The sequence below is a fragment of the Macrotis lagotis genome, chromosome 7, assembly GCF_037893015.1.
Source record: "Macrotis lagotis isolate mMagLag1 chromosome 7, bilby.v1.9.chrom.fasta, whole genome shotgun sequence".
Lineage (NCBI taxonomy): Eukaryota > Metazoa > Chordata > Mammalia > Peramelemorphia > Peramelidae > Macrotis > Macrotis lagotis.
In genome coordinates, this window is record NC_133664.1 from 184,279,142 (window position 1) to 184,304,276 (window position 25,135).

At 40.2% G+C, this 25,135-nt stretch overlaps 1 protein-coding gene across 1 annotated transcript in view; it reads left to right on the top strand.

The window, feature by feature from the left end:
- Window positions 1–12,266: 12,266 nt before the first annotated feature.
- TM7SF3 (transmembrane 7 superfamily member 3) overlaps window positions 12,267–25,135 on the top strand; it is a 40,449-nt gene continuing 27,580 nt past the window's right edge. Inside the window, exon 1 of the mRNA XM_074194197.1 lies at window positions 12,267–12,400. Within this exon, the coding sequence (XP_074050298.1) occupies window positions 12,304–12,400 (97 nt within the window). The 5' untranslated portion in view covers window positions 12,267–12,303. The remainder of the gene's footprint in view (window positions 12,401–25,135) is intronic.

Below are 25,135 nucleotides of genomic sequence, written 5' to 3' on the forward strand. Positions count from 1 at the left end.
AGCCGCTCCCTCCCGATTGGACGGCGGGGTGACCAATCGCGCGGCGGCTCCCCGGGAAGGGGCCGGGAGGCGGTGGTGGAGCGCACCTTGCGGTACCTTCGTGACACCTTTTGGGATTTTCTTTTTTTTTTCCTTTTTTCCTTTTGGGATTTTCTTTTTTTGTTCCCTTTTTTCCTTTTGGGATTTTCTTTTTTTTCCCTTTTTTTCCTTTTGGGATTTTCTTAGCAGCATTACTGGAGCGCTGTTACCGCTTTACTTTGGGGAAACTGAGGCAGATTGGGTTCAGTGATTTGGCGCGGCCGGAGGCCAGGCCCGGGGCTCCGTCGCCGCCCCCTCGTGGCGAGTCCTGCGAACCTCGTCTGTTTCTGCTTTTCTTTGCATTGTCGCCTCTGCCGCAACCTTCCCTGTTCCAGACTAGGGCTACGAGCCCTTGGGATAAGAGACAATGGCATCTTTTCAGACCCAGGATCCTCGCCGAGTCCATCCAGGGGCTTAAGCAGCCAAGTCAGCGTCGAAGCCTAGCTCCTGCAGCCTGGAATGTGGCTTCCGACCTTTCCCACTGCACACGACCACCTTTTGTTTAAGTATTTTTCTTTGTCATTCCAGTTACAAGCAACGATAGTTTTTAGCCAATCATTTTCTGCAAGGTTTTTTTTTTCTCCCTCTACTATAGGCTCTACATTTATCACCTTGCCAAACGGCAGATCCACATAGATCAGCTATGTATGGCTAGCCATTATTCAACAGGACTTGCTCATTCCATCAGCGCAACAATCAGGAACAATTATGGGCTGTCTGCAAAGGAGTGCCATCTGTATACAGATAAGGAGCTGTGGAGTTTGAACAAAGTGCAAGGACTATTCCCTTTAATTTAGAAAAAAACTGATATCTTATTGTCTGATCTTGTTAACTCTTAGACTTCTCTTCTCTTTAGGGATATGATTTCTCTCTCGTCACACCCAATTTGGATCAAGGTACAACATGGAAACAAAGTAAAGACTGACAGAGTGCTTTCCGTGGGGGGATAGGGGGAGGGAAACAAGATTGGGAGAAAATTGTAAAACTCAAATAATATCTTTAACAAAAAGAAAACAACAAAAAACAAAAAAAAGAAAAGAAAAAAGTTATTCAACAGAGAACAGCCTCCAACAGACTTCTATAAACTAATAAAACACTGGATACATCATTGCAGCTACTCATTGTGAGAGAAGAATCAAATCCAAACGAAAGAAAGAAAACAGAAAAAATGCCATAAGGCATAAAACAACTAATAAAAACTGAAGATAATAAACTCTGATCTTCATTTTAAACTCCACAGTTCCTTCTCTGGATATGGATGGTATTCTCCATCACAAGTCTTTTAAAATTGTGTTAGATTACTGCACTGCTGAAATGAGCTTACCCATCATGGTTGATCATCAGCCCATGTTGCTGTTAATGTGTACCACGTTCTTCTGGTTCTGCTCACTTGACTCAGCATCACCCCTAACCTTCCTGTTTCTAATAGAACTACAGGGCTCCATCATGAACATAAGCCACAATTTGTTCAGCCGTTCCCCAGGTGATGGACATCCCCTCAATGTCCCATTCTTTGCTAACATAAACAGAGCTGCTGATTAATATTTTGCATTCATGGGGATATTTGCTCCCCCATAATCTTTTCAAGATGCTGACCCAGTAATGGATTGCTGGATCAAAGGATTTGGTTTGGGCATAATTCCAAATTGCTCTGCAGAAAGGTTGGATCAGTTCACAGCTCCACCAACAAAGGCATGGCCACTTTAACCTTGACAAACCGGGTCCAGACAGTAAGTAGCTGCAACATGTCTCCGGTGTTTTATTAGTGTTGCTCCTCCCGAAATCCTGGCATTTATAGAAGTCTGTTGGAGGCTATTCTCTGTTGAGTAACTTTAAATGCCTAGACATACATATATGCATCATCTAATCACTGAAAATAAGTGGATCAGCTGTTTCTTTAAGGCTGTCCTTAAGTTTTGCAACTGGTTTTTGTCTATTTTGCTATTCTTTTTTTTTTAGGTTTTTGCAAGGCAATGGGGTTAAGTGACTTGCCCAAGGCCACACAGCTAGGTAATTATTAAGTGTCTGAGGCAAGATTTGAACTCAGGTCCTCCTGACTCCAGGGCTGGTGCTCTATTCACTGCCACCTAGCCACCCCCTGCCATTCTTTTTAAATGCTTGTTGACTTGATGTGGAATATGGAATGTTGCAGTGGTAGTTATAATAAAAACAAAAATTAAAAAAGCAAACAACAATTACCATTTATGTTGGTATTTGCTAGGCATTTCAAAGGTTTTTAAAAAAGGCTAAAACATAGGTTCCCTGCTCCTAAAGAGCTCAGTGTCAATGGAGAGAGAGAGAGAAAGAGAGAACAACATGCAAAATGACCACGTAAATACAAAAAACAAAACCATGAAAATGGATGCTTTGATTTTGCAGATTTTTTCCCCCTCTTATTCCTTATTTTAAGGAATGATTCCCCCAGAGGGGAGGCATGTAAATGTCTTTAGACAAAAATATTAAATACTCTATGAAAAAAACAAGAAATGAATAACCTAAATTTGCTAGTCACAGAATGAAACATCAAATCTTTAATGAGGACCAGATTCACAAATGAAATTTTCTAACCTTTCAAAAAACAAGCAATCCCAATTAGGCTGAAATTCACTTATCAACATTAAAAAAAAGTTCATAGACCTCAGGTTAGGCATCCCTATCCTACCTATACTTTACAAATATAGAGGTAGTATACTACTCAATTCCTTTTATGAGGTAAATATGGTTTTCATGTCTAAACTAGAAAAAAGGCTAATACTGTCTGGCCTTAATACTGTCTGGACCTTAATACCAATGGTAAAATTTTAAGTAAAATATTGTAACTAGGATACAAAAATTTACCAAAATAATTAGGAAATCAATCATAATAAAAACTATAAGAAATTACTCCTCTCTCCAAAAATAGGAGTAATGGTCTTTTGCATAGGACCACAGAATTTGAGAACTGGAAGGTTCTCTGCTTGAAGACCTCAGGAGAGAAAGAACCTATCCCCTCTTGCAGCTACCTATCCAAGTTGTTAGGAAGCTTTTCTTTTTGACAAGCTGAAACAGAACTAACTTTTCCCTACTCCACAAAATTGCTGAATACAGTTATCAAGTTACTTCTGAGTTTTCTCCTCTCCAGGCTAAAAATGCCCTTTTCCATATGATGTGCATTCTGATTGTCCCCCTTGGGACATTATCCACCACATCTCTCAAAGAAATACTTTTCTCCACCCACTCAGCCACCAATCTGGTTCAGATCCTCACTTGAAATATTGCAGTAGACTTGGTTGGTCCCTAAAGCACAAATCTGATCAAATCACCTTTTTACTTAATAAACACCAGTTGTTCCCTATTGCTTCTAGCATCAAATATAAACTCTGCTTGGAATCTCACACTCTTCACAATATGGCCCTATCTTAGTTTTCCATCCTTATTACCTCAACCCTCTACCTACTATTTGCTTTGATCCCAAAGTTCTTGCATTCTTCACATATAATCTCCCATCTCTATACCTTCGCATTGGTTGTCCCCCTATGTCTAGAAGGCTCAATCTCTTCAGCTCCAGCTCTTGGAACCCCTGGTTTCTTTCATAATGCAACTGGAGCACCACCTTGTTTATAAGGGTCTTTCCTAGTTCCCCAAGTAAATGCCTCCTCCAAGGTTCCATATATATATATATATATATATATATATATATATATATATATATACTCATGTGCTTGGGTTGACTGCCCAGTTAGATGATAAGCTCCTTGAATGTAAGAGATTTTTAATCCTAGCACTAAGTAGAAGTTTATGAAATGTTTGTTGTTTTTTTGATACAAGCCCTGGCAAGACAATAGGCCTTTCCATGGTCTTTATTCAGGTCTATAAGCAAGTACCTCAGTCTTGAACAGGGAATCACCAACTACTAGTTTCCTCTTTTTATTGAAATGAGAGGGAAAACATTATCTTATTATGTAATTCTGCTATCTCTTATACTATATTTTTCTTCCTTAAGGATATTATTTCTCTCTCATCACATTAAATTTAGGTCAATGTATACCATTGTAAAGACTAACAGAATGCCTTGTATGGGGGAGAGGAGGGAAGGAAGATTGGGGGGAAAATTGTAAAACTCAAATAAAATCTTAAAAAAAAAAAGAAAAAAATGGGGGGGAGCACTGACTAAAAAGTCAGGGAATTCTAGAATCTAACCTGTGTTGTTATTTATTATTTGAGTATTTTGACACACTAAAACTCAGACTGTGCCCTCATTTTAAAATTAGGGATAATAATATTTTCTCTATCCAACTAATAAGGTTGAAATGGGGGTGAAATGATCCTGCATTTGAAAACCTTTGTAAACCATAAAGTCTTAAAGGAAAACTTGCTGATATTTTTTTGTCTGTTTCATGGATCTCTGGCAGGCAGATGAATCCTATAGATTCTTCTCAGGACATTTTAAAATACAGAAAAATATATAGGATTACAAAGGAAGTCAATTATATTGAAATTTAGTTGTCAACATTTAAAAAAAAGTTCATGGACCTCAGGTTAGTTAACCCTACCTATGTATTATTGTGGTCTTATGACTTCACTTAACTTGCCTATTGTGGTTACCTAGATATCCTTTCCAAATCTCTCAGTGACTGGTTCAGCTCTCCCTGTTGTATTCCCTATTGCTACCCTGTTTTACCTAGAGATTATGAGACAGGGAAGGGGAAGAGAAAGAAATTATTTGCACTCCTCCATATATTTATTTCAGGCTTCCACCAGTTGTTTCTTGTAGAAAGACATTTCCTTAAAGGAGACCAATGGAGATTTGGAAAAAAAAAAAACCCAATAACCATCCATCTTCACAGCAAATTGGCTCTTCAACCTAGTCAAATTGCCTTAAGCCTATCTCTCCTTGCCTTTCCTCACCAACAATGCTTACTTCTGGCTTCATTCTATTCCCATGGACATCTCCATAACAGCTAGAATACAAGAAGGATTACTTAATGGATACACTTGATATTTACCAATCAAGAAAGTTGGCAACAGGTGAGAACTGAAACTATGGTAGGACCTAAATCCTGAAAAGTATAAACAAGGAGCTAAGACCTCATCTTCTCCCAAGGATCAATTCCCAGATTTGAAACCTAAACATATTCAGTCCAGTCAGATCCTGCTGCAAGCAACATGAATCTCACAAAATTATCCCCTAGAAATAACACAATTTATATTGAGTTTTAAGGTTTGCAAAATATTTTACATTTATTCTTCTCTATAACTCTGTATCATGCCTATTTCATAGATGAGAAAGTCATGGCCCAGAAAAGTTAAACTATTTGTAACTAAATATCTGAGACAAAATCTGAATCCAGGTTTTCCTTACTCTAAGTTTTAGGTTAGCTCTGCCATAGCAGATTGAGATATTTATTACCTGTATAACTTTTGGGAAGATCTGGATCTCAGTTCCCTATTGTGGAAAATGAGGTGGATGAACTAGATAACCACTAGGGTCCGTTGGAATTCAAGTTCAATTTTTCTCATGCCCTCAACTGGTGTCCGGTAATAAGGGAGGTACTTGCACCAGAAACAATTTCCAGCAATTTGAGTTAATCCCATCTTGATTGACCTCAAAGGTATTTTCTGAAACTTGAAGGGATTAAGGGAAGGGGCCTGGGGAAGATGGGAAATTGGAATATTTTGGTAAATTTCTTGACTTCCAGGAGAAGTTAACATGGGTCATAAAATAGACCACATGGGAAATACCTAACAGATTATTTCAGATTGTGAATTCACTTTTTCCTTATCCAGTGTAACAGATTCCTGTACCAAGATGAAAGGAGTGAGATTATGTTTCAGATTCCTGGAGAAACTTTAGTGAGCCTAGAGTCAACAAAGGCTTTTGAAACTGGTGATTCATTTGGGCTGATGACAAGAAGAAGCCAAACCTCAGAACATTATCTCCCCTCTGTATTATGCAGACAGACCTGGAAGATTCTCTTCCTATGAAGAGAAAAAAAAAGACTATTGAAGCCAATGGGAGCGAGGAGTTCCCATAGCTGCAGGAGGGGTGACAACAGAGAACACCTGTTAGGAACTGAGGAGACTGGCCAGTGATACCAAGAGACTTACAGCTCCACCTCTCCCAGGGAGTTTGTTTGAAAATTTCTACTGCCTGAACACATACTGCCTTGCTTTACAAGCTGAGTCTATTCTTCACTGTTCTTCAAGCCTAGGTAGGGATCTCCATTAAAGCCAAGGCTCCTGGCTATTCTTTACTCTTTCTTTCTCCATCACTGAATCTGGGAGGAGATCCTATGTGCCTTGCTTCCCGGAAATATCAAAGAAAAGCAACAATGTCCTTGGCAACTGGATGTTCAGACACCAATGCATCATACTCTGCCATTTTGAGATGCAAAGAAACTGCACCTTACTTCACTGGGGTCTATATCCAGAAATTATCCCAAAGACTGAGTTATCTTCTTTCTTTATTGGTGTTTTTTTTTGGGGGGGGCAGGCAGAGAATGTACCTTGCCTCCACTCTCCTTTACTGCTGCACCCTTGAGCTTGAGAGAACATTCATATAATACCTCTTTGACTTAGGTTATCAAACTCTATTCTCTTCATATTAATGTCCACTAGAAGGAAATTCTCCTACCCAACTGCTCCTCCTTCATCCCTCAACCCCATTCACAATCCTTATGCTCTTCTGCCCTGCTTCCCCACCTCCCCACCCACTCAGTAGTCATTTCTCTGATTCTGGGTGAGCCTACTTCCTCAAGAAGTTCAATTCTGGCTTCAGACATTTACCAGCTATAAGACCCTGGGCAAATCACTTCATCCTTTTCACCTTGATTAAAATGAAGGAAGAAGACAGAAATGGCAAATCACTCCAGTTTTTTTTGCCAAGTATCTTTGCCAAGAGAGTCAAACTCAATTGAAAATGATTGTATAACCTGATACTTCTCTTTCCCTTATAATGTCTCCTCTTTAAGCATCTATTTGCAGGTGTCTTCAGTTTGGTAGCATCCTATCCTTTGGCAGCAGTAGGGCTCTGCCCAGAGCCAGTGATTTGGGGAAGATTGGTCCTCAGAAAATGGGAATTTGGGGGGGTCTAAACTATGAGGTTTCCTTTTAATAAATCATACCTCTGTCACTAGCATTTACCCTTCCCAGTGACATCCAGCCTGTTACATCCTCTAGGACTTTTTTGTAAACATTTTGGGTGACTGGGTAATCATTTATCCAAGCAAGTCTATGAAGATTTAAAATAAAAAAAATTACTAATCTACAACAATCTGAGATTAGGCCTCTCTTCCCTGTGTCAATAAAGTGATTATAATAAGCAAGAAGAACAATATTTTTTCTCTTACATGAAATCTACCTAATTTAGCCTGAATCAATTTTTTTCAGGCCCTGAGTCTCTGCGATTTTGATAATCATCACCATTACTGGGGAATTGTAAATAACATTCACTGAAACTATTGCCAAAAAAAAGGAAATAGATTTCTACTGTCCAAGATAGTTAATAATGAGTTACTTGGTTGAGCACTGAATTGTAGTCAGAAGGATGAGAATTCAGATCCTATGTCAGATACTTACCAGGTGTGATAAGAGTGAAATCATAATGTCTCAGCTTCAGTTTTCTCATCTATAAAATGGAAAGAATAATAATGTCCATCCCAAAAGATTATTTTGAGATCAAATGAAATAAGGTGTTTGTTTAATAAATTAAAAATATATATAAAATTAGCTAATATTATTATTATTATTGATAAAAATTAGAAAAGAATCACTTTATTGGAGACCCAGTCAAGTAATTTAGTTTTTTAAATTAAATTTTTTTATTAATAAGTAATTTAGTTTTGAATAGCTTCTGGAGGTCCTACACAGTAATCTTCAAAGAACTTCTTTTCTCTTTGGGATTTTCTCTCTCATATGTCCCAGCTTGGTTTTTCTTTTCCAGTCCTTTCCCTTTTAGCCAGATGAATTTTGTTCCCCCCCCCACTTTCCTTATCTGTTAGATGAGTTTGTTGAACTTGTTGATCTTTAAGCTCCCTTCTGAACCTAACTCCTATTCAAAACTGGATAGATGGCTAAACTCAAAGAGTACTTTATTATTTTTTTTTTTAGTTTTTTTGCTAGGCAATGGGGTTAAAGTGGCTTGGCCAAGGCCACACAGCTATGTAATTATTAAGTGTCTGAAGCTGGATTTGAACTCAGGTACTCCTGACTCCAGGGCCGGTGCTCTATCCACTGTGCCAACTAGCTACCCCTCAAAGAGTAGTTTAATGGCTCAATTTTAACTTGATAGATCTGCAATAGACTATTCCAGGGATCTATCCTTCTTCTGTGTATTTGATTAATTTTAAAATTTTTTATTCATTTTGAACTTGAATACAAGAAGATAAAAATAATTTCCTTGTACACAGCACAACACAAAAGGAGGACTCAATGAATCTCCATTTCACAGTTTTCTTAAGAAAATCTCAACTATGGTAATAAATACTATATATTATTTTTAAACCTACCCTGATTTTCTGTACTTCCTTTTGAGTGTTCATTTGTTCTCGACTGTATATGGTCTGTGTATTTAACATTTTTATCAATGACTTGCTATGGAATGGAAAGCATATATATGCCACAATAGTATCTGGGTTGCTACATGGGGTGTTAGATATGCCCTTTTTTTGTCCTTTAAATTTTGTAAATCCTAAATTTCAAATTATCTTCTGGAATTATTGGATCAGTTTTCAAATCCCTCAGTTGTGGAGATCTTGATAAGTTAAAAATAATTGGGCTGAATCTAAGAAAAGAAAATTTAATTGGAATAAATGTAATTCTTTTTGACTTCAAAAAATCAACCTTACCCACATAGAATGGGAGAGTCATGGTTAGACAACTGTCTTCAGGAGACTGAAGAAAGGGCATTGTGGTAGAGAAGTAGAGGCATTGGGTAAAGACAATTTGTTCAAGAAGTTTGGCAATCAATAAATGGTCAACAGTCTATAAAGAGTCAATAAACATTAGCTGACTACTATATATCAGGTACTATACTGAACATTGGTAATACAAATATGAAAAAGACAGACAGACCTTGCTTTCAAGGAATATGTAATCTATTGAGGGGGAAGAAAAAAAGAAAACTGAAAACTTCAGGGTTAGTTAGGACTTCAGGGTTAGGAGGAGGAGGGTAGTTACAGATTTTCTTTGGATAAAATACTCTCATGGAAAATGATTCTTAACGGGCTTCTGAGGACTCAGCTGCCTCTCCCTCAGATTTCTTGTCAGAAGTACTTTTATATTTGTTTTAGATGGTTTAGGGGCAGCCATCTGGGCTAGGAAAGGGAATATTTAAAAAAAAGTAACCACAAGAAATTTGAACTGAGGTAAAGTAACAAGGGTCCAGAGGAGGATCTAGGAGAAGGGACTGAAGTCAGTTTAAGCAAGCAAAACGAACCACCTAGGAATAAGTGTTAATCTAAAGGAGGCCACATGAAGGAATGGAAAGAATGACACATTTGCAAATCTGGAAGAAGTGCAGTGAATTCTGTTTTTAATGCTTCTTAAGTTTTGTGAGAAGTCTTTACAACTCTATTTTTTCACCTGCCAAATAAGGATAACATTATCCCTGTAGTAGTCACTTACAGGGCTGTAGTAAGGCTCAAATGAGCTAATATATATGTATATATATATATATATATATACACACACACAAAACACATATATACATTTTTGTATATATATCTATATCTATATATAAAGCCCTTTGAAAATCCTAAAGTGGGGGCAGCTAGGTGTCACAGAGGATAGAGCACCGGTCCTGGAGTCAGGAAGACCTGAGTTCAAATCCAGCCTCTGACGCTTAATAGTTACCTAGTTGCATGACCTTGGACAAGTCACTTAACCCCACTGCCTTGCAAAAACCTGAAAAAAAAAATCCTAAAGTGCTGTATAAGTTTCAATTTATAGAAGCTGATAAGGATAGGGATGTGGGTCAACTAAGAATTACTTAGATGTTGGTCAGACCTGTTTGACTCTTCATGACTATATTTGGGGTTTTCTTGGCAGAGGTACTAGAGTAGTTCACCATTTCCTTCTCCAGAATATTTTATAGATGAGGAAACTGAGGCAAATAGGGTTAAGCAGTTTACCCAGAGTCACATAGCTAGGAAGTGTTTGAGGCTGGATTTGAACTCAGGAACATGAGTCTTCCTGACTCTAGGATTGGTACTGTATCTACTCTACCTCCTAGCTACCTGCAGAGTTGCCTAGAACCCTGAGAAGAAATATGACCAAAACCAAAAAACAATTTATACTTCAAATATAAGTTTATTAAATTCAATGAAATAAATGCAAGAATGGCCAAAATAAGTAAAATTTTATATTCTTTTTTAAGGTTTTTTTGTAAGGCAAACAGGGTTAAGTGGCTTGCCCAAGGCCACACAGCTAGGTCATTATTAAGTGTCTGAGACTGTATTTGAACCCAGGAACTCTTGACTCCAAGGCTGGTGCTTTATCCACTATGCCATCTAGCATTTATATTCTTTTACCATCTGTATAAACATACAATGAAGCTGTGTGACCTTGGGGAAGTCACTTAACTCCAATGCCCTGCAAAAGCCAAAAAATAATAAATAAATAAATAAATAAATAAACATACACCATAGTGAATAGTGAATTGTTGATTTATTTCCAGAGAATAGATTGCCTTCAAGTCAATTGAACTTTAGGGCCTAATGGGGGAAGTGGGCAAATGGTGAACATTAGAACTGAAAAGGGCCTTGGGGGCTCTAGTTCACCCTTCTAGTTCACCCTTTTCTTTTTATAGTTAAGGAAGTTGAGGCCCAGAGGGTATGACAAGCTGAAGGCAAAAAGGAGGTTGGTAGGTTGCTTAAGAAAACTGATAACGTATGGAGGGACCATTATGATGTAAGCTTCCTGCCACTGAATACCAGTTTGACAAAATTTTTAGCAAATCCTGTATTCCAAAGTTTCTGTTTGATTTTGTAAACACTGAATTCTATAGGAGGAATTGTTCCTCTGGATTTTAGCAGAAATTTAATTTGGTAATAAGATTAACAGAGTTCCCATTCAGTATATAAGAAATCAGTGGGTTGGTTCAACCAATCTCTCAATTAACAAACCTAAATCTAATCTAGGAGGTAGACAGGGAATGGGAATCAGGATAGACTTGAATTCTTCTCTTTTTTTATGTTTTTGCAAGGCAAATGGAGTTAAGTGGCTTGCCCAAGGCCACACAGCTATGTCATAAAGTGTCTGAGGCTGATTTTTGAACTCAGGTACTCCTGACTCCAGGGCCATGCTCTATCCACTGCACCACCTAGCTGCCCCTCTTCTCTTTGTTTTTCATTTTTTTTTTTTTGGATTTAATAGGGATGATGGGACTTGATGCTGGATTTGAACTTCTGTTCATAGATCCAGTGGCTGTCCACAGCATGTCTAGTTACCCTGAGACCTGACCCCAGACCTGCCCTCTAGCCCTGACCCCACACCTGCCCTCTAGTCCTGACCCCACACCTGCCCTCTAGCCCTGACCCCACACCTGCCCTAGCCCTGACCCCACACCTGCCCTCTAGTCCTGACCCCACACCTGCCCTAGTCCTGACCCCACACCTGCCCTCTAGTCCTGACCCCACACCTGCCCTAGTCCTGACCCCACACCTGCCCTAGCCCTGACCCCACACCTGCCCTAGCCCTGACCCCACACCTGCCCTAGCCCTGACCCCACACCTGCCCTAGCCCTGACCCCACACCTGCCCTAGTCCTGACCCCACACCTGCCCTCTAGCCCTGACCCCACACCTGCCCTCGTCCTGCCCCCGGGGCACGTGAGCGTCCCCGGAGGGCTCCTCCGTCCGCAGAGGCCTCGCGCCCCCGCGGGGGCCCGGCCTGCGCGCTCGGCAGGGCTCGGCCCGGGGCGCCCCGCGGCCTGCAGCGCCCGGGGCCTCGGCTCCGCCGGGCCGGCCCCGCCCCCCGCGGCGGGCCTATAGGAGGCGGCCCCCGCGCCGCCTCGGGGAACGCCCCTCCGCGCCTCGGGGAACGCCCCTCCGCGCCTCGGGGAACGCCCCTCCGCGCCTCGGGGAACGCCCCTCCGCGCCTCGGGGAACGCCCCTCGCCCCCCGCGGGAGGCGGAGCCGCGCGCCGCGGGGACCCGGGCAGCGCCGGAAGAGGAAGGCTTGCGGGGCGGCGGGGGCCGGGCGGCGAGGAGGGCCCGCCGGGGCGGCGGGGGCCGGGCCGCTGAGCCGCCATGGCGCCGCTCGGGCCCCTGGCTCTCCTGGGCGTCCTGGCCGCGGCCCTCCCGGGGCTGCTCGGGGCGGCCGAGACCCCGGGGAACTCCAGCTCGGGTAAGAGGCGAGGGGCGTGGGGAGCGCCGGGGCCGCGCGTCCTCGCAGGGATTGTGTCCGCCCCGCTCCTCCCGCTGCCCGGGGGCGCGCCGCGGCGGGGCGCCGGGGGCGCGCGGCCTGCCTGTCAGCATCGCCCGGGCTCGTGGCCGACCTGCCCACGTGCACCCCGAGCCCGAGCCAGGGGCCGTGGGTGGCAGAGACCCGGGCCCAGCCCGAGCCGGACGCTGCCCCGGGAATTGCTCTGTCCATTGTATGTCACGTGCCGGGCCCCTGACCAGCCTGGGTTGTTCTTGTGTTTTCCTTCCTAACTATTTGGGAGAGATCACACGCCTTTAAACGCTAGTAGCTTGTTTTGGGGGGGCCTGATAGAGCAGCTTGAATACAAGCGATTCAAAGAGAAATGCCGTTTTTGCAAAACTGTGAATTGTGCCCCTGGGAATGCTAATGCTTTTTATGCATTGCTCTGTCTCCAGAAGATGAGGTTATGTTTACTGTACAAAGCAGCTTATAAAGATGTGGCTGGCAGGACCTTCAGAGTCTTAGAGGTAGCCTCACTTGAAATCTTTGATGCCCCTGCACAGTTGGCAGTGCCGGTGGTGGTATTTTATCCTAAGCTCGCATGTTAAAAACTTGCTTGTTCATAGTTACTCATCTGTCAGATGTTTGGGCAGAGCTGAGCCCCTAACTCAGTGTTCTTTCTATTATGTCAGTATCAAAATATTACACACACCTGTCAAAAAAATTTAAAGCATAGGAACAGCTAATCATAAGCATTTAGCATTTTGGGGGGGCAGACACAGCATTATTTTTAATTTGGAATTTAATTATTTTTATTCTGGAAGAGTTTGCTCAAGAACTAAATCAAAAAAGTTGTAAATTAATGGTTGATACAAGAGACTTCAAGGAACCAGGGTTTAAGTCTCCCTTTTGACACATCCCTCACCTTTGACCATGATCTGTCCTTCACTTTTTACTGCTGGACCTTGCTGACTAAAACCAATTTGCTGATTGGAGGAAGATCTACACAAAAGAGAAATCTTTAAAGTCACAGGTCCCTTCACAACCCCATGACATTTGAGCATTGCTGAAGCTTTCTGGTGTTTTCCTGCTTATCTCTTCATCTTGTTTCCATGTGGCATCGCTTAGTCTTCTTGCATTTCCTCTGGAGGAAACTTAACTCTTCCTACCATTAAATAACCAGACTTGTTTTGACATTGTATGAGAGCTAAAGATGAATAAAGAAAATTAAGAAAGACCTTCATTTCCCCAAAAAATCAAGATTTTTGTACCTCGGCGTAAAACCAGAGTTTGGGGTGGAAATGCCAAGTCCATAACCCTTGACTCTCAGAATGCCTTCCTAACAATGTTATTGCTGCTTGAAGAGAGGCAGGTATGAGAAAAGGGCTGTGCATCTTAGAGAAGTGGGATTGAGTTTAAAATTGGTGACTGACTTGTTTAGTTGGGCAGACTGATACCTGGATTTGAATAGTGCTTTAACTTTTGGAAGGTGCTTCACATAGATTATTTCATTAGTGCCTCAGAACCCTCTGCTGAAGGTATTGAAGGTCTTTATTAGTCCTGCTTTGTAGATGAGGAAATCAAAGGAAGGCATTTAAGTAACTTTCCAAGGTCACACAAATATCTGAACTGTAATTAAACTTCAGTTCTCCATCCTCAGGACAGGGTGACATATAGGCCATTAGCTGGTCAGGGAGTCACTGACCTATCATTAATTGCCAGTCACTGTGGTAAGCTTCAGAAATAGAAAAGCAAAAAACAGTCGAAAAACATTTAATGGGAGTGACTAGGTGGTGTGGTGGATAGAGTACTGGCCCTGGAGTCAGGAGAACCTGAGTTCTTATCTGGCCTCAGACACTTAATAATTACCTAGCTGTGTGGCCTTGGGCACACGGCCACTTTACTCCATTTGCCTTGCAAAAACCTAAAAAAAAAATTTGTATTTTATATTTATATATTTATATATATAGTTTATATTTATATTAAGAGTTTACTATGTATTAGACACTATGCTAAGTACTGAGGGTCCAAAAAGGAAAAAAGAGATAGTTCCTGCCCTAAGGGAGTTTATAATCTATTAGAGGATTGGTTAGTTCTTGTCCTTCATTATCAAAGATCACCAAAATGATGTTTGAGACAAATGACTGTCTGACTGTGGTTGATCAGACCAATACAAGCTCAGAATGCTCCACCACAGGTTGGGCACAAATAGTCCATATGAACACCTGGGGTGGGTATTCTAAATTTATGAATGTCACCTTTCTTTTGAGCTGTTTCAATTCTGCCTTACTTTTAGAGTATAGCACCCTCACTGATGAGGGCACAGGTCCTGTGCCAGTGTCTCCCACAGTGTACAATCAGTTCTAAAGTTCTTCAATGAGACCTTCAGGGTGTCTCGGTATTGCTTCTTCTGACCCCCTTGTGAGCACTTGCCCTGTGTGTGTGTGTGTCTTTTCCATAAAATATTTTTTCTGGCAAGCCTATGTCTGGCATTCTAATGTGTCCAGCTTATTTTAGTTGCGCTCTCCGTAGTAATGTTGGAATGCTTGGCAATTTAGCTCAAGAAAGGACCTGAGCATCTGGTATCTTCTATCAGATAATCTTCAGAATCTTCCTAAGACAGTTTGAATAGAAGCAATTCCATTTCCTGACATGGGGCTGATTGACTGTCCAGATTTCACAAGCATATAGCAGTGAGGTCAGCACAATGACTCTTAGACCTTCAGTTGTCAATCTGATACCTCCTTTCTCCCAGACTTTCTTTTGGAGCCTCCCAAATATTAAACTAGCTCTGGCAATTCAAGTGCTAACCTCAGTGTCAATGTGAACCTCCTCAGAAAGGACACCCAAGGTAAGTGAACTTACCCACAGTACTCAAACCTTCTCCATTTGCTATAATCAATGGTTCCATATATGGATAGTGCAGTGCTGGCTGATGGAGCACCTTTGTTTTCTTGGTATTAATTACTAGACCAAAATGAGCACAAGCAGCAGAGAATTGATCCATACTTTGTTACATCTCAGCTTCAGAGGCTGCACTGACGGCAAATCATCTGCAAACAAGATCATGCACTGATACTCCCTCCACTTTGGTCTTGACTTGTAGCTTTTTCAAGTGGAAGAATTTGTCGTCAGTGCCATAGCTAACCTTGAGACCATGTTCATCCTCAGTGAAAGCGTTTCATAAAAACTGGATGGAAACATTATGCTAAAAATATGGGAGTAAGGACACATCCTTGTTTCACTTCATTAGTGATTGGGAAAATCTCAAGAACATCATCCACTATGCAGAACCTGGGCATGAACACCATCATGAAATTGATGTACAATACTGATGAACTTCTCTGGGCAACCAAATTTTGACATAATTTTCCATAAAACCCTCATGACTGATGGTATCAAAGGCTTTGTTCAGATCTACAAATTTGAATACAAACCTCTGTTCTGTTCCTGGCATTTTTCCTTGAGTTGGGCAGCATATACCATACTGGCTATACCCCGACCCTTTCTGAAGCCACAATGGCTCTCAGGAAGGTAACCATCTTCTAGGTGAAGGATCAGCCTACTGAGAAGGACTTTGGCAAGAATCCTACCAGCACTGACTAAAAGAGAAATACCCCTGTATTTATCAAAGGACAATCTATTCCCTTCACCTTTATAAAGATGGATGATGGAGGCATCCTTATTTTTTGGGGGATAACCTTTTCATGCCATATAACCTGGGAAAAAATGGTACATCTCAACTGCCCATTGCTGTTGGATCCACATTGATTAATGATAGGGATATAATCTAGGTGCTAAACCCTTCCATGGTGGGTTTTTTTTTAACGATTTTTGCAAGGCAAATGGGGTTAAGTGACTTTCCCAAGGCCATACAACTAGGTAATTATGAAGTGTCTGACGCTGTATTTGAACTCAGGTACTATCCACTGTTCCACCTAGCCACTCCTCCATAGTGTTCTTAACAGACCTTCATCAATCAATGCAGAAGCTATTGACCCTTTACCTCAAGTTGAAGCCAATCAGTCCCTAGCTGAAGTTCCAACTGAAGAAAAGGTTTTTAATGCCATTAGGCTCCTTTGAAGTGACAAAGCACCTGGTGCTGATTCTATTCCAGCTGAGATCTACAAGGTGGGTCCATTGCTCACCAAAAAAACTGACTACTAGGGGAAGATGCCACACCAAAGAAGGCTGCTAGTGTTGCCATGAGGAAGTACTGGACTAGGAGTATGGTGTGGAAGTCTCTCAGAGAAGTTCCAAAGTCATCCAGCCAGGTGAGAAATGAGATGTCTGAGATGGAGTTGGGGTTCACGTCCCCACTGTCCAATCAGACAAGATAGTCATTCAGTGGAGAACCAACATCTTAGAGGATCAAGGGGTTGGCCCAATAAAGAGCTTCCTGGGACATGGTAGAGTGGTCTGCTCTCAAGCAGCTCATGGTCTAATGAGGGAGATAATATGCAAAAAAAGCTCTGTACAAACAAAATAGATACAGATAACTTGGGGCTAGTATCATAAGGAGAAAAGAAAGGGCAGGTGGAGAGAGTTCAGGGACTAGAGTCAGGAAAACATCTGGGATCAGACACAAGTTTTGTGATCTTAGGCAAGTCACTTAACTCTAGTTGTCTCAGTTTCCTTATCTGTAAAATGAGCTGGAGAAGTAAATAGCAAACCACTCCACTATCCTTGTCAAGAAAAATCTGCACACAACTAAAAAAAAAATTGAACAACACCAGAGAGAAGCCATTAAGAATAGGGAGAGCTGGGAGCAGCTAGGTAGCACAATGGATAGAACACTGACCCTGAAGTTAGGAGGATTTGAGTTCAAATTCGGCCTCAGACACTTAGTAATCACCTAGCTGTTTGACCTTGGGCAAGTCACTTAACCCCATTGCCTTGCAAAAACAAAACGGGGGGGGGGAGAATAGGGGGAGCTGAGAAAGACATCTTGGAAAAGGTGGTCAAATTATGTTCATGATAACTTTGAGTGGGGGAAAGCATTAATAGAGTAGGTGATTTGCAGTAATTAGGCTGGAGTCTACAATTAATTAAAAATTAAAAACCCACAGATTCCAAAATTTCATCAGTCTAATAATCTACCCTCTCCAGAGTTTTTATTGGTTAAAAAGTAGCTTTGTAATAATCCCTTCTATTGAGCCTAATCTCTTTCTCCTGTATGATGATAATAGCAGTTCCCATTCACCTAGCACTTGGGTATAGATACTAATTATCAAGGAAAGCATTTTCCCTATTGTAAAGGGTCTATGCTTCCCTATTTTGTTTATAGTTAAATTTTTATAATTCTAGATTGTGAATCTCCAAACTTCTAGTTCTCAAACTGAGCATTTTTATATTGAGAATTTTTCTATTGAGGTATTTATTTTGCATAAATGTATTAGCATTGATGTCCTTCAAATTCTCAGTGTGCTATTATAAAAATTGCTCTCTTAAAACACTACTGCAGCCTAATTCAGTGGAAAGAACAGTAGATTTGGAATCATAACATCTAAATTCAACTCTTGGTAAGGTCATTTAACCAATTCTGTGACCCTGGACAAGTCACTGGGTCCCTCTAAGGGCCTCAGTTTTCTCATCTGTAAAATGAAAGAGTTGGAATAATTGGTCTTTAAACTTCACATCCAGCTCTAAATCTAAGATTTTTTTGATACTGTAGGCAGAGATGAGATGTGAATATTCTCTCTCCCCACTGGTATAGATCCTAATCTATATATATGCATGCTTTTTCATTCTTTGTAACTCTTGACTACAGGGTCCAGTAAAAGTCATCAGAGAGGATCCATCCAATGTGATTTATGGCAGGTCATTTGAAAGAACTCCACAGTCTGTATTGATAAGAGTGAATTGTGCTCACATCTGTGATCCTGCTAAAATGTCTTCCCAGTGAAGACCTGGCCTATCCCTAAGCTATATCCATTATATGTTGGCACAATTGAAAAATTGGATTTTTTTCATGGTGGGGTCCAGTATCTTCTCCCATCTCCTACATGGCAATAAGCTAAGAAGGTCAAGAGAGTTTAGGGTTGCATCTTATTTCATTTTTGTGCCTACACCATCCAATTTTAAAAATTTTATTAGACTTGTGTGATTTCTTTGGTCTAGAGAATTAGGAAACTATCAGAGCACATTTATTCTTGTTCTGCATCTTTTACTCTTCAAGAACTGCCTGGGTGAAGTTCTTCCTACTTAGGAGGCTAACTCTAGATACTACTCATGCTGACTCTTGGACTTGCATGTATTGCCTGATAAACAGATCTTTGTTTCATTGGATTGAGGTTCAAGTGCCTGTTTCTCTAGGGTATCTGTTGCCTTCTTCCTTATCTGTTGGACCTGCTGCTGACAGAAGAGGGCCTGGGAAAATATCTGATGTCAAAAATATACAAAGTGTACCAGAAATCTGAGTGCAGGGTTTGTTTGTTTTTTTTTTTTAGGTTTTCACAAGGCAAATGGGGTTAAGTGGCTTGCCCAAGGCCACACAGCTAGGTAATTATTAAGTGTCTGAGACCGGATTTGAACCCAGGTACTCCTGACTCCATGGCCGGTGCTCTATCCACCATGCCACCTAGCTGCCCCTAGTGCAGTTTTAAGTTAGTGAAACTTAGATATGCGCTGAGCTATTTTTGGACACCTGTATGTGAAGAGGGCAGTTTTAAGTTTGTAGCAGCTTAGGTCTGCATTAAGAGTTTTGGGACACCCAGATTAGTGTATTTCTGAATTGTAATCAAAGACATTTGATGCCCAAAGAAGGCAAAATATACAGCCCTTTTTTTAATAGGAGAGTGACTGGCATCAATCAGGATCAATTAATGGATTGAGTTGGTTTTGCTGAACTTTTTTTTTTTTTAAGTTAGAGAAAATTCTTTGTGACAAGAGATGGCTCTGGTTCTCTGGGTAGAGAATGTTTGCTCCCCTATCTACTCCTTTCCAATTTTTGAAAATGAAAGTGATATAAAAACATCTCAATAAAATTTTTAAAAATGTCAAAGATAATGTCAAAATGTCAAAGATTTTGGGGTTGAGGAACTGGGTCAGAATCCTGGTTCTGAGACCCTAATTTTTTTTCTTTAAAAAAAATCAACTTTGGGGAGGCTAGGTACGCAGTGGATAGAGCACCGGCCCTGGAGTCAGGAGTACCTGGGTTCAATTCTGGCCTCAACCACTTAATAATTACCTAGCTGTGTGGCCTTGGACAAGTAACATAACCCCATTGCCTTGCAAAAACTAAAAAAAAAAAATCAGCTTTTAAAAAAAATCAGCTTTACATTTTATCCCCCCCAATTATTTATAAAAAAATTTTAACATTAAAAATTTTGGGAGAGGTTCCAAATTCTCTTCCTTCATACCTTTACTCTTTTCCCTTTCCCCACAAATGAGAAGGCAAATAATTTTATAGAGATTATCTATCATGATCAAGGGTCAGTTACTTAAACTTTTTGGGCCTCAATTTCATTATCTGTAAATTGAGGTTTAATTGGATTCGGGGTCACTCATATATGGCCATATGTGAACCATAATACTCTTGAGTGTGGTCCAAACTAGATTAAATTATAGTTTCTATCTGATTTTATTGTGTTGATATATAATTAAAAAGTAAATAACTAAATATCTGTGGTTTTTCTACATCAACATGTGGTCCAAAGGGATCCTAATGTGTGGTTTTGTGGCCCTTGTTTCTCTTTGAATTTGACCCCACTGGTCTAGATGACCTCAAAGGTTTTGCTCAGCTCTAAATCTGAATGATCCCCTCTGTCCCTGCCAATGAATGCTCTCTATTTAATGATGCACCTGTTAGTAATTCATCTAGAATATGGTATACAGTACGTTCTGAGGGCAAATTCTATAGTTCTTTTAAAGTGTACAAAAAGGAGAAAAGAAAAGGAAAAAACATGATTTTTTTTTTTTGTAACTGGATAGGCAGATTATGAACTGATTAAGATAGGGCTCAAAAGGGAAATGTGTAGCCATCTAGGTAGAAGGTGCAAGGTGAGCAAGAATTATTGTTTGGTTTTTAGTTGAAGCAAGAAAATTCTACTCTTGACTTACAGGTATTTATTTCTTGAGAAGTCAGAATTGTATATATTATGATAAAAGTTTAGTTTCTAGTGGACAAATAGAACAGAGATTCAATTCTTAAATGGGAAGCAGGGAGAAGTGGGTTATAATTTTAAAACCTTGTTTAACGTGTACAAATGCCTTAGCCTGGTTTTAATGTGGGGGAGGTGGGAGATTGAGAGGAAGATGAAAATACATTTATATACTTAAATTTGTAAAAAAAACTGTTTTATTCATTTCCGTTTGAATAGCCTGTGGTAGGAAAGATAACCCACCACCCTTCCTGTCTCCATTCTTCTTGGTACATACATATCTGGAGCTTTTGGGGGTGGAAATTAGGGCCTGGAGCAGATGACTACTTCTTTATTTTTTTGGGGGGGGTTACATTTTAAGTTTCAAATTTTCTCCTTCCCACCCTTCCCATTCCTCACTAGAGAAGGCCACCCATTTTACTCAGATGTGTTTCTATGTTTTTCTAAATCAACCTGCTCATAATTTCTTATAGCACAGAAATATTCAACAATTAGCTACCTTTCTACTTACCTGCTTTGAGAGTCATGTCTTCTCCAGGTTTCTGTCCCCCTTAGCTTCAAGTGCTGCTAAAGGGGCAAAGTGAGTGGAGCGGAAGGACCTAGAAATTGAATCCTGTCCCAGAGTAAGTCACAACCTCTGCCTCAGGTTCCTTTCAGGGCAGCTAGGTGGTGGAGTAGGCAGAACAGACCTAGGGTCAGGAAGATCTGGGTTCAGGTCCAGTCTCAGACACTTACTAGCAGTGTGTCCCTGGGCTGGTCACCTAGCACTTATTTACCTTAGTTCTTCCTCTGTCTAATCAGAACACATTAGAGAAGAAACTGGCAAACTACTCCAAGATGGTTATCAAGAAAACCTAGGGCAATGTGGAGCTGGACATAACTGAACAATAACATAAGGCTCCTTTGAACTTTAAGAGGAGAATGAAGAGAACCTTGTATATAATAATAGTGATATTGTTAGAAGAATTAACAGTGAAAGACCAAGTATTTTAAATACTCAGATCAACTACACAGGACCTATGAAGGGAATGCTGTCCACCTCCAGAGAAAGAATTAATAACTAGAAGTGAGCAAAAGTGGACTTAGATACACACACACACACACACACACACACACAAACACACAAACCTGTGTCTAATGGTGGCCTTCTCTAGCAAGGAGTGGAAAGAGACAGTTCAAAACTTAAAATGTAATCTAAAAAAAATAAAACCAAGAAAAGAAGGGTAGCTGAATGGTCATCTATTCCAGGCCCTAATTTCCACTTCCCAGAGTCTTCAAATATATATTCACTTAGAAAAATGGAGACTGGAAGGGTGGAAAATTTGAACTCAAGTCCTCCTGACTCTATCCATTGCCCACCCAACTGCCCCTGATATTTGTTTAGCATTGGACCATCTCTTCTTCCCTGAAACCCTTTATCATCTGTGGTTTTCCAGAAAACTCTAATCTTGTTTTAATCAAAGGTATTTTTGCTTAAGTATCTCAATTAAAATAGAAAAAAATTCTAAAAGCCTTAAAACTGAGGGATGGGAGTTAGAGGGACTGACCAGAGCAGACCCCACACAGGAAAGCTTCAGAAATTGAGTCATTGGTTCTCCGTAGGCCAGAGCCTTCTGTCTCTTGTCCGTATTACTGGTGAAGGTGCTTCAGTTATTTTTGGCCTTTCTTCCAGGTGTCTTTGCATTTGAATGTCAGCTCTAGTGTGAATAGTTAGAACCCAAATATATACATATATATATATATATATGTATATATATGTGTGTGTGTGTGTGTATATGTATATATATATATATATATGTATCAATATCATATTTGGTCCTTCTGCTAGTTAAGTTGTGTGATTCTGCAGAAAGTAATTGTTAATTGTGATAAAGATATTCTAAAAATTGAGTTCTCCACCCCAGGGCCAGCAAGCGACTTTGGAGAAGGACACATCCAAGACAGTGACCCTGTTTTGGTGGCACTTCTATTTTGGTGTTACCTTTAAGGAGAACTCATTGGGGGGGAAAGGAGAGGGAAGAGTAATAATAGATAAGATTTAAACATTTTAAGGTTTATAAAACACTTTACATGTTATCTCATTTGAAATAATAATTGACATGATATCTGACCCTTCTTTGTGAAGCTTTTCTGCCTCTCCACAGGATTGAGGTACCAGTTTTATAGAGGAGTATAAACCTCTAGGGGAGGAAAGAATTTTTTAAAATGAATTTAACAAGTGGGAACAAGAACACAGAGCCTAACTGCATCCTGAGTAGCTGTGGTTCTAGTAGTTCCGAGGGTTTTTTTTTTTAGGAGTTTGTGGGAAGGATGCGGTTGGTCAGGACATTCTTTTTCAAAAATCTTTACCAGCTCTTTAGTCTTTTTAAACCTGGGGTCCATGGTCCATTGAGGGCATCATCGAGATTTCAGTACATGAACTTGGGTAAAAAAAAATTACCTATTCTCTCTAGCCTTTAACTTTTTGCATGTAGATGTCAAATAAATAGGCTTCCCCAGATGGTTGAAGCGGTCCATGATATAATATATACAATGTTAATTCCAAGGACTTGATAGGATAGGATGAAATTTATAAACTAACTTGATATTTAAGGATTTCTGTGATCAGACTCCAACCTACATTTCCAGTTTTCTTCAATCTGTTTACCTTAAGCACTCGGTATTTCTGCTAAAATGAATGTATTCACTTTTTCTTGCTCCCATCTTTACCCTTCCCTCTAAGTTCATATCCCAACTGTTTTCCTAAGTATTATTTGTATAACTGGATGATTCATTTCACCTAAGAGGCTGCTAGGGGGCAGAGTGGATAGAACCAAGGAGGCAGGAAGTCCTGAGTTCAAATGGAGCTACAGACATTTAGTAACTAGGTGACCCTGGACAAGTCACTTAACCTCTGTGTGCCTTTCAGTTTCTTCAACTGTCCAATGGGGACAATAATAGCACCTGTCTCCAGAATTGTTTCAGTGATCAAATGAGAAAATATTTGTAAAACACTTTGGACAGATAATAGTAGTGCTTAATGAATGTTTATTTCCTTATTCCTGTTATCTCAGGTACCACTTCTTCCATGAAGTCTTTCTGGATTGCCTCCTTTCCCCTTATTGAAAAGAATCTCTTCCTCTTCAATTTCTTAAAATTTTTTTTTGGGGGGGAAACCTTTTTTTTGCTTTGTGATTTTTATCTGCCTTAGATTATAAACTAAAAGTATTTTCCTCCTCTCTTCCTCCTTCTAAGTGGGTGACTGACAATTTTTTTAATTGACAATTTTCCTGTCTTTGTTGATTCTAAATTCTTTGTCTTAATCTGTACTCTTCATTAATCTTTTGAGATTAGTTTTTCTTGTTTTTTTTTAAGAACTGTTATTTCATTGATGTAAAGAACTCTCTGGGAGAGAACTTCTATCAGTGTAGAACAGCAGTGTTTTTCAGTTTATAAATGGAATTTCCAGGGGGCCCACAGAGGTTGTGACTGTTCTTGTGCCATCTCTCTGTTCTGTCTGTCTCTTTCACACATACACACACACACACACACACACACACACACACACACACACACACACCTCATACATAATATACCCATGTAGTTTTAGAGGCTAGACTCAGCCTTCCAGCTATTCTTGATTTGGAGACCATATAGATCTCTTCTTATTACACCACATTGTCTCGAGAATATCTGGATAACTTTCAAGTGGTAGAGGATTTTTTTTTAAATCAAGAAAAATGAAGTAGAAATGGATGGAATAAGTAAATATTAAATAATAACCTGGGTCTGGAAATGTCTTAGTTCTAATTAGAGAATGATTGGGATAGAAAAAAGGTAGATTAGTTCTCATGGTTTATTTGTGGACTAGAGGAAAGAAAAATTAGCCATGAGTGATGATTAAACTTAAACTTAGATGTTGAAATGAAAAGAGCCTCCTGCTGCTGAATCAGATTCCTGTGAAGACTTGCTAAAAAACTTTTTAAGAGTTTTAGCTTGATCACAGGCAAGATTCAGACTGTCTGTTCTCAGGACTCAATCTCAAGACAGTTGTTCTGTAAATCCTTTTGATCTGCCTTCTGCCTCTTTCCCTGCCTCCTACTCCCAAAAGTCATGAGACCTAATTAAACCTCATGAAATCTTTCTCATGTGAGCTTTTTGAGATATGTTCAGAGGTGTGAGGCTTAGTCCTATTTTTACTTGCTCTGTGCTGTCAATTAGGGCACTTGTCTGCCTTTGCTAGGCCTGTCACTAGAAATTAATAATGTGATATTATTTCATAGAGATCCAAGTTTTTTGTATTTCCATTTTTTTGTAATTTCCACATTATAATTCCAATTTTTTGTTAAGCAATTGCTCTGTTCAACAGTCCTTACTAAATAAACATTGGAGATACTGATAGAAAGTTAGGACAGCCCCTACTCCCAAGCAGTTCCCATTCTAAAGAGGAGACCACGTATGGGAACTTTCAGCTGCCAGTCACATGGAAAGGCCCCTGATCCTTGGAGCAAAGTAAAACAGATGGCAGTGCCTCTTTTGAAAGGGCAATTCCACGGATAAAATCATATTGATTTCTGATCTTGAGTCATTTGACAGCGCCAGGACTTTGGTAGCAAGTTTTCTGGGTCTTCCTGTC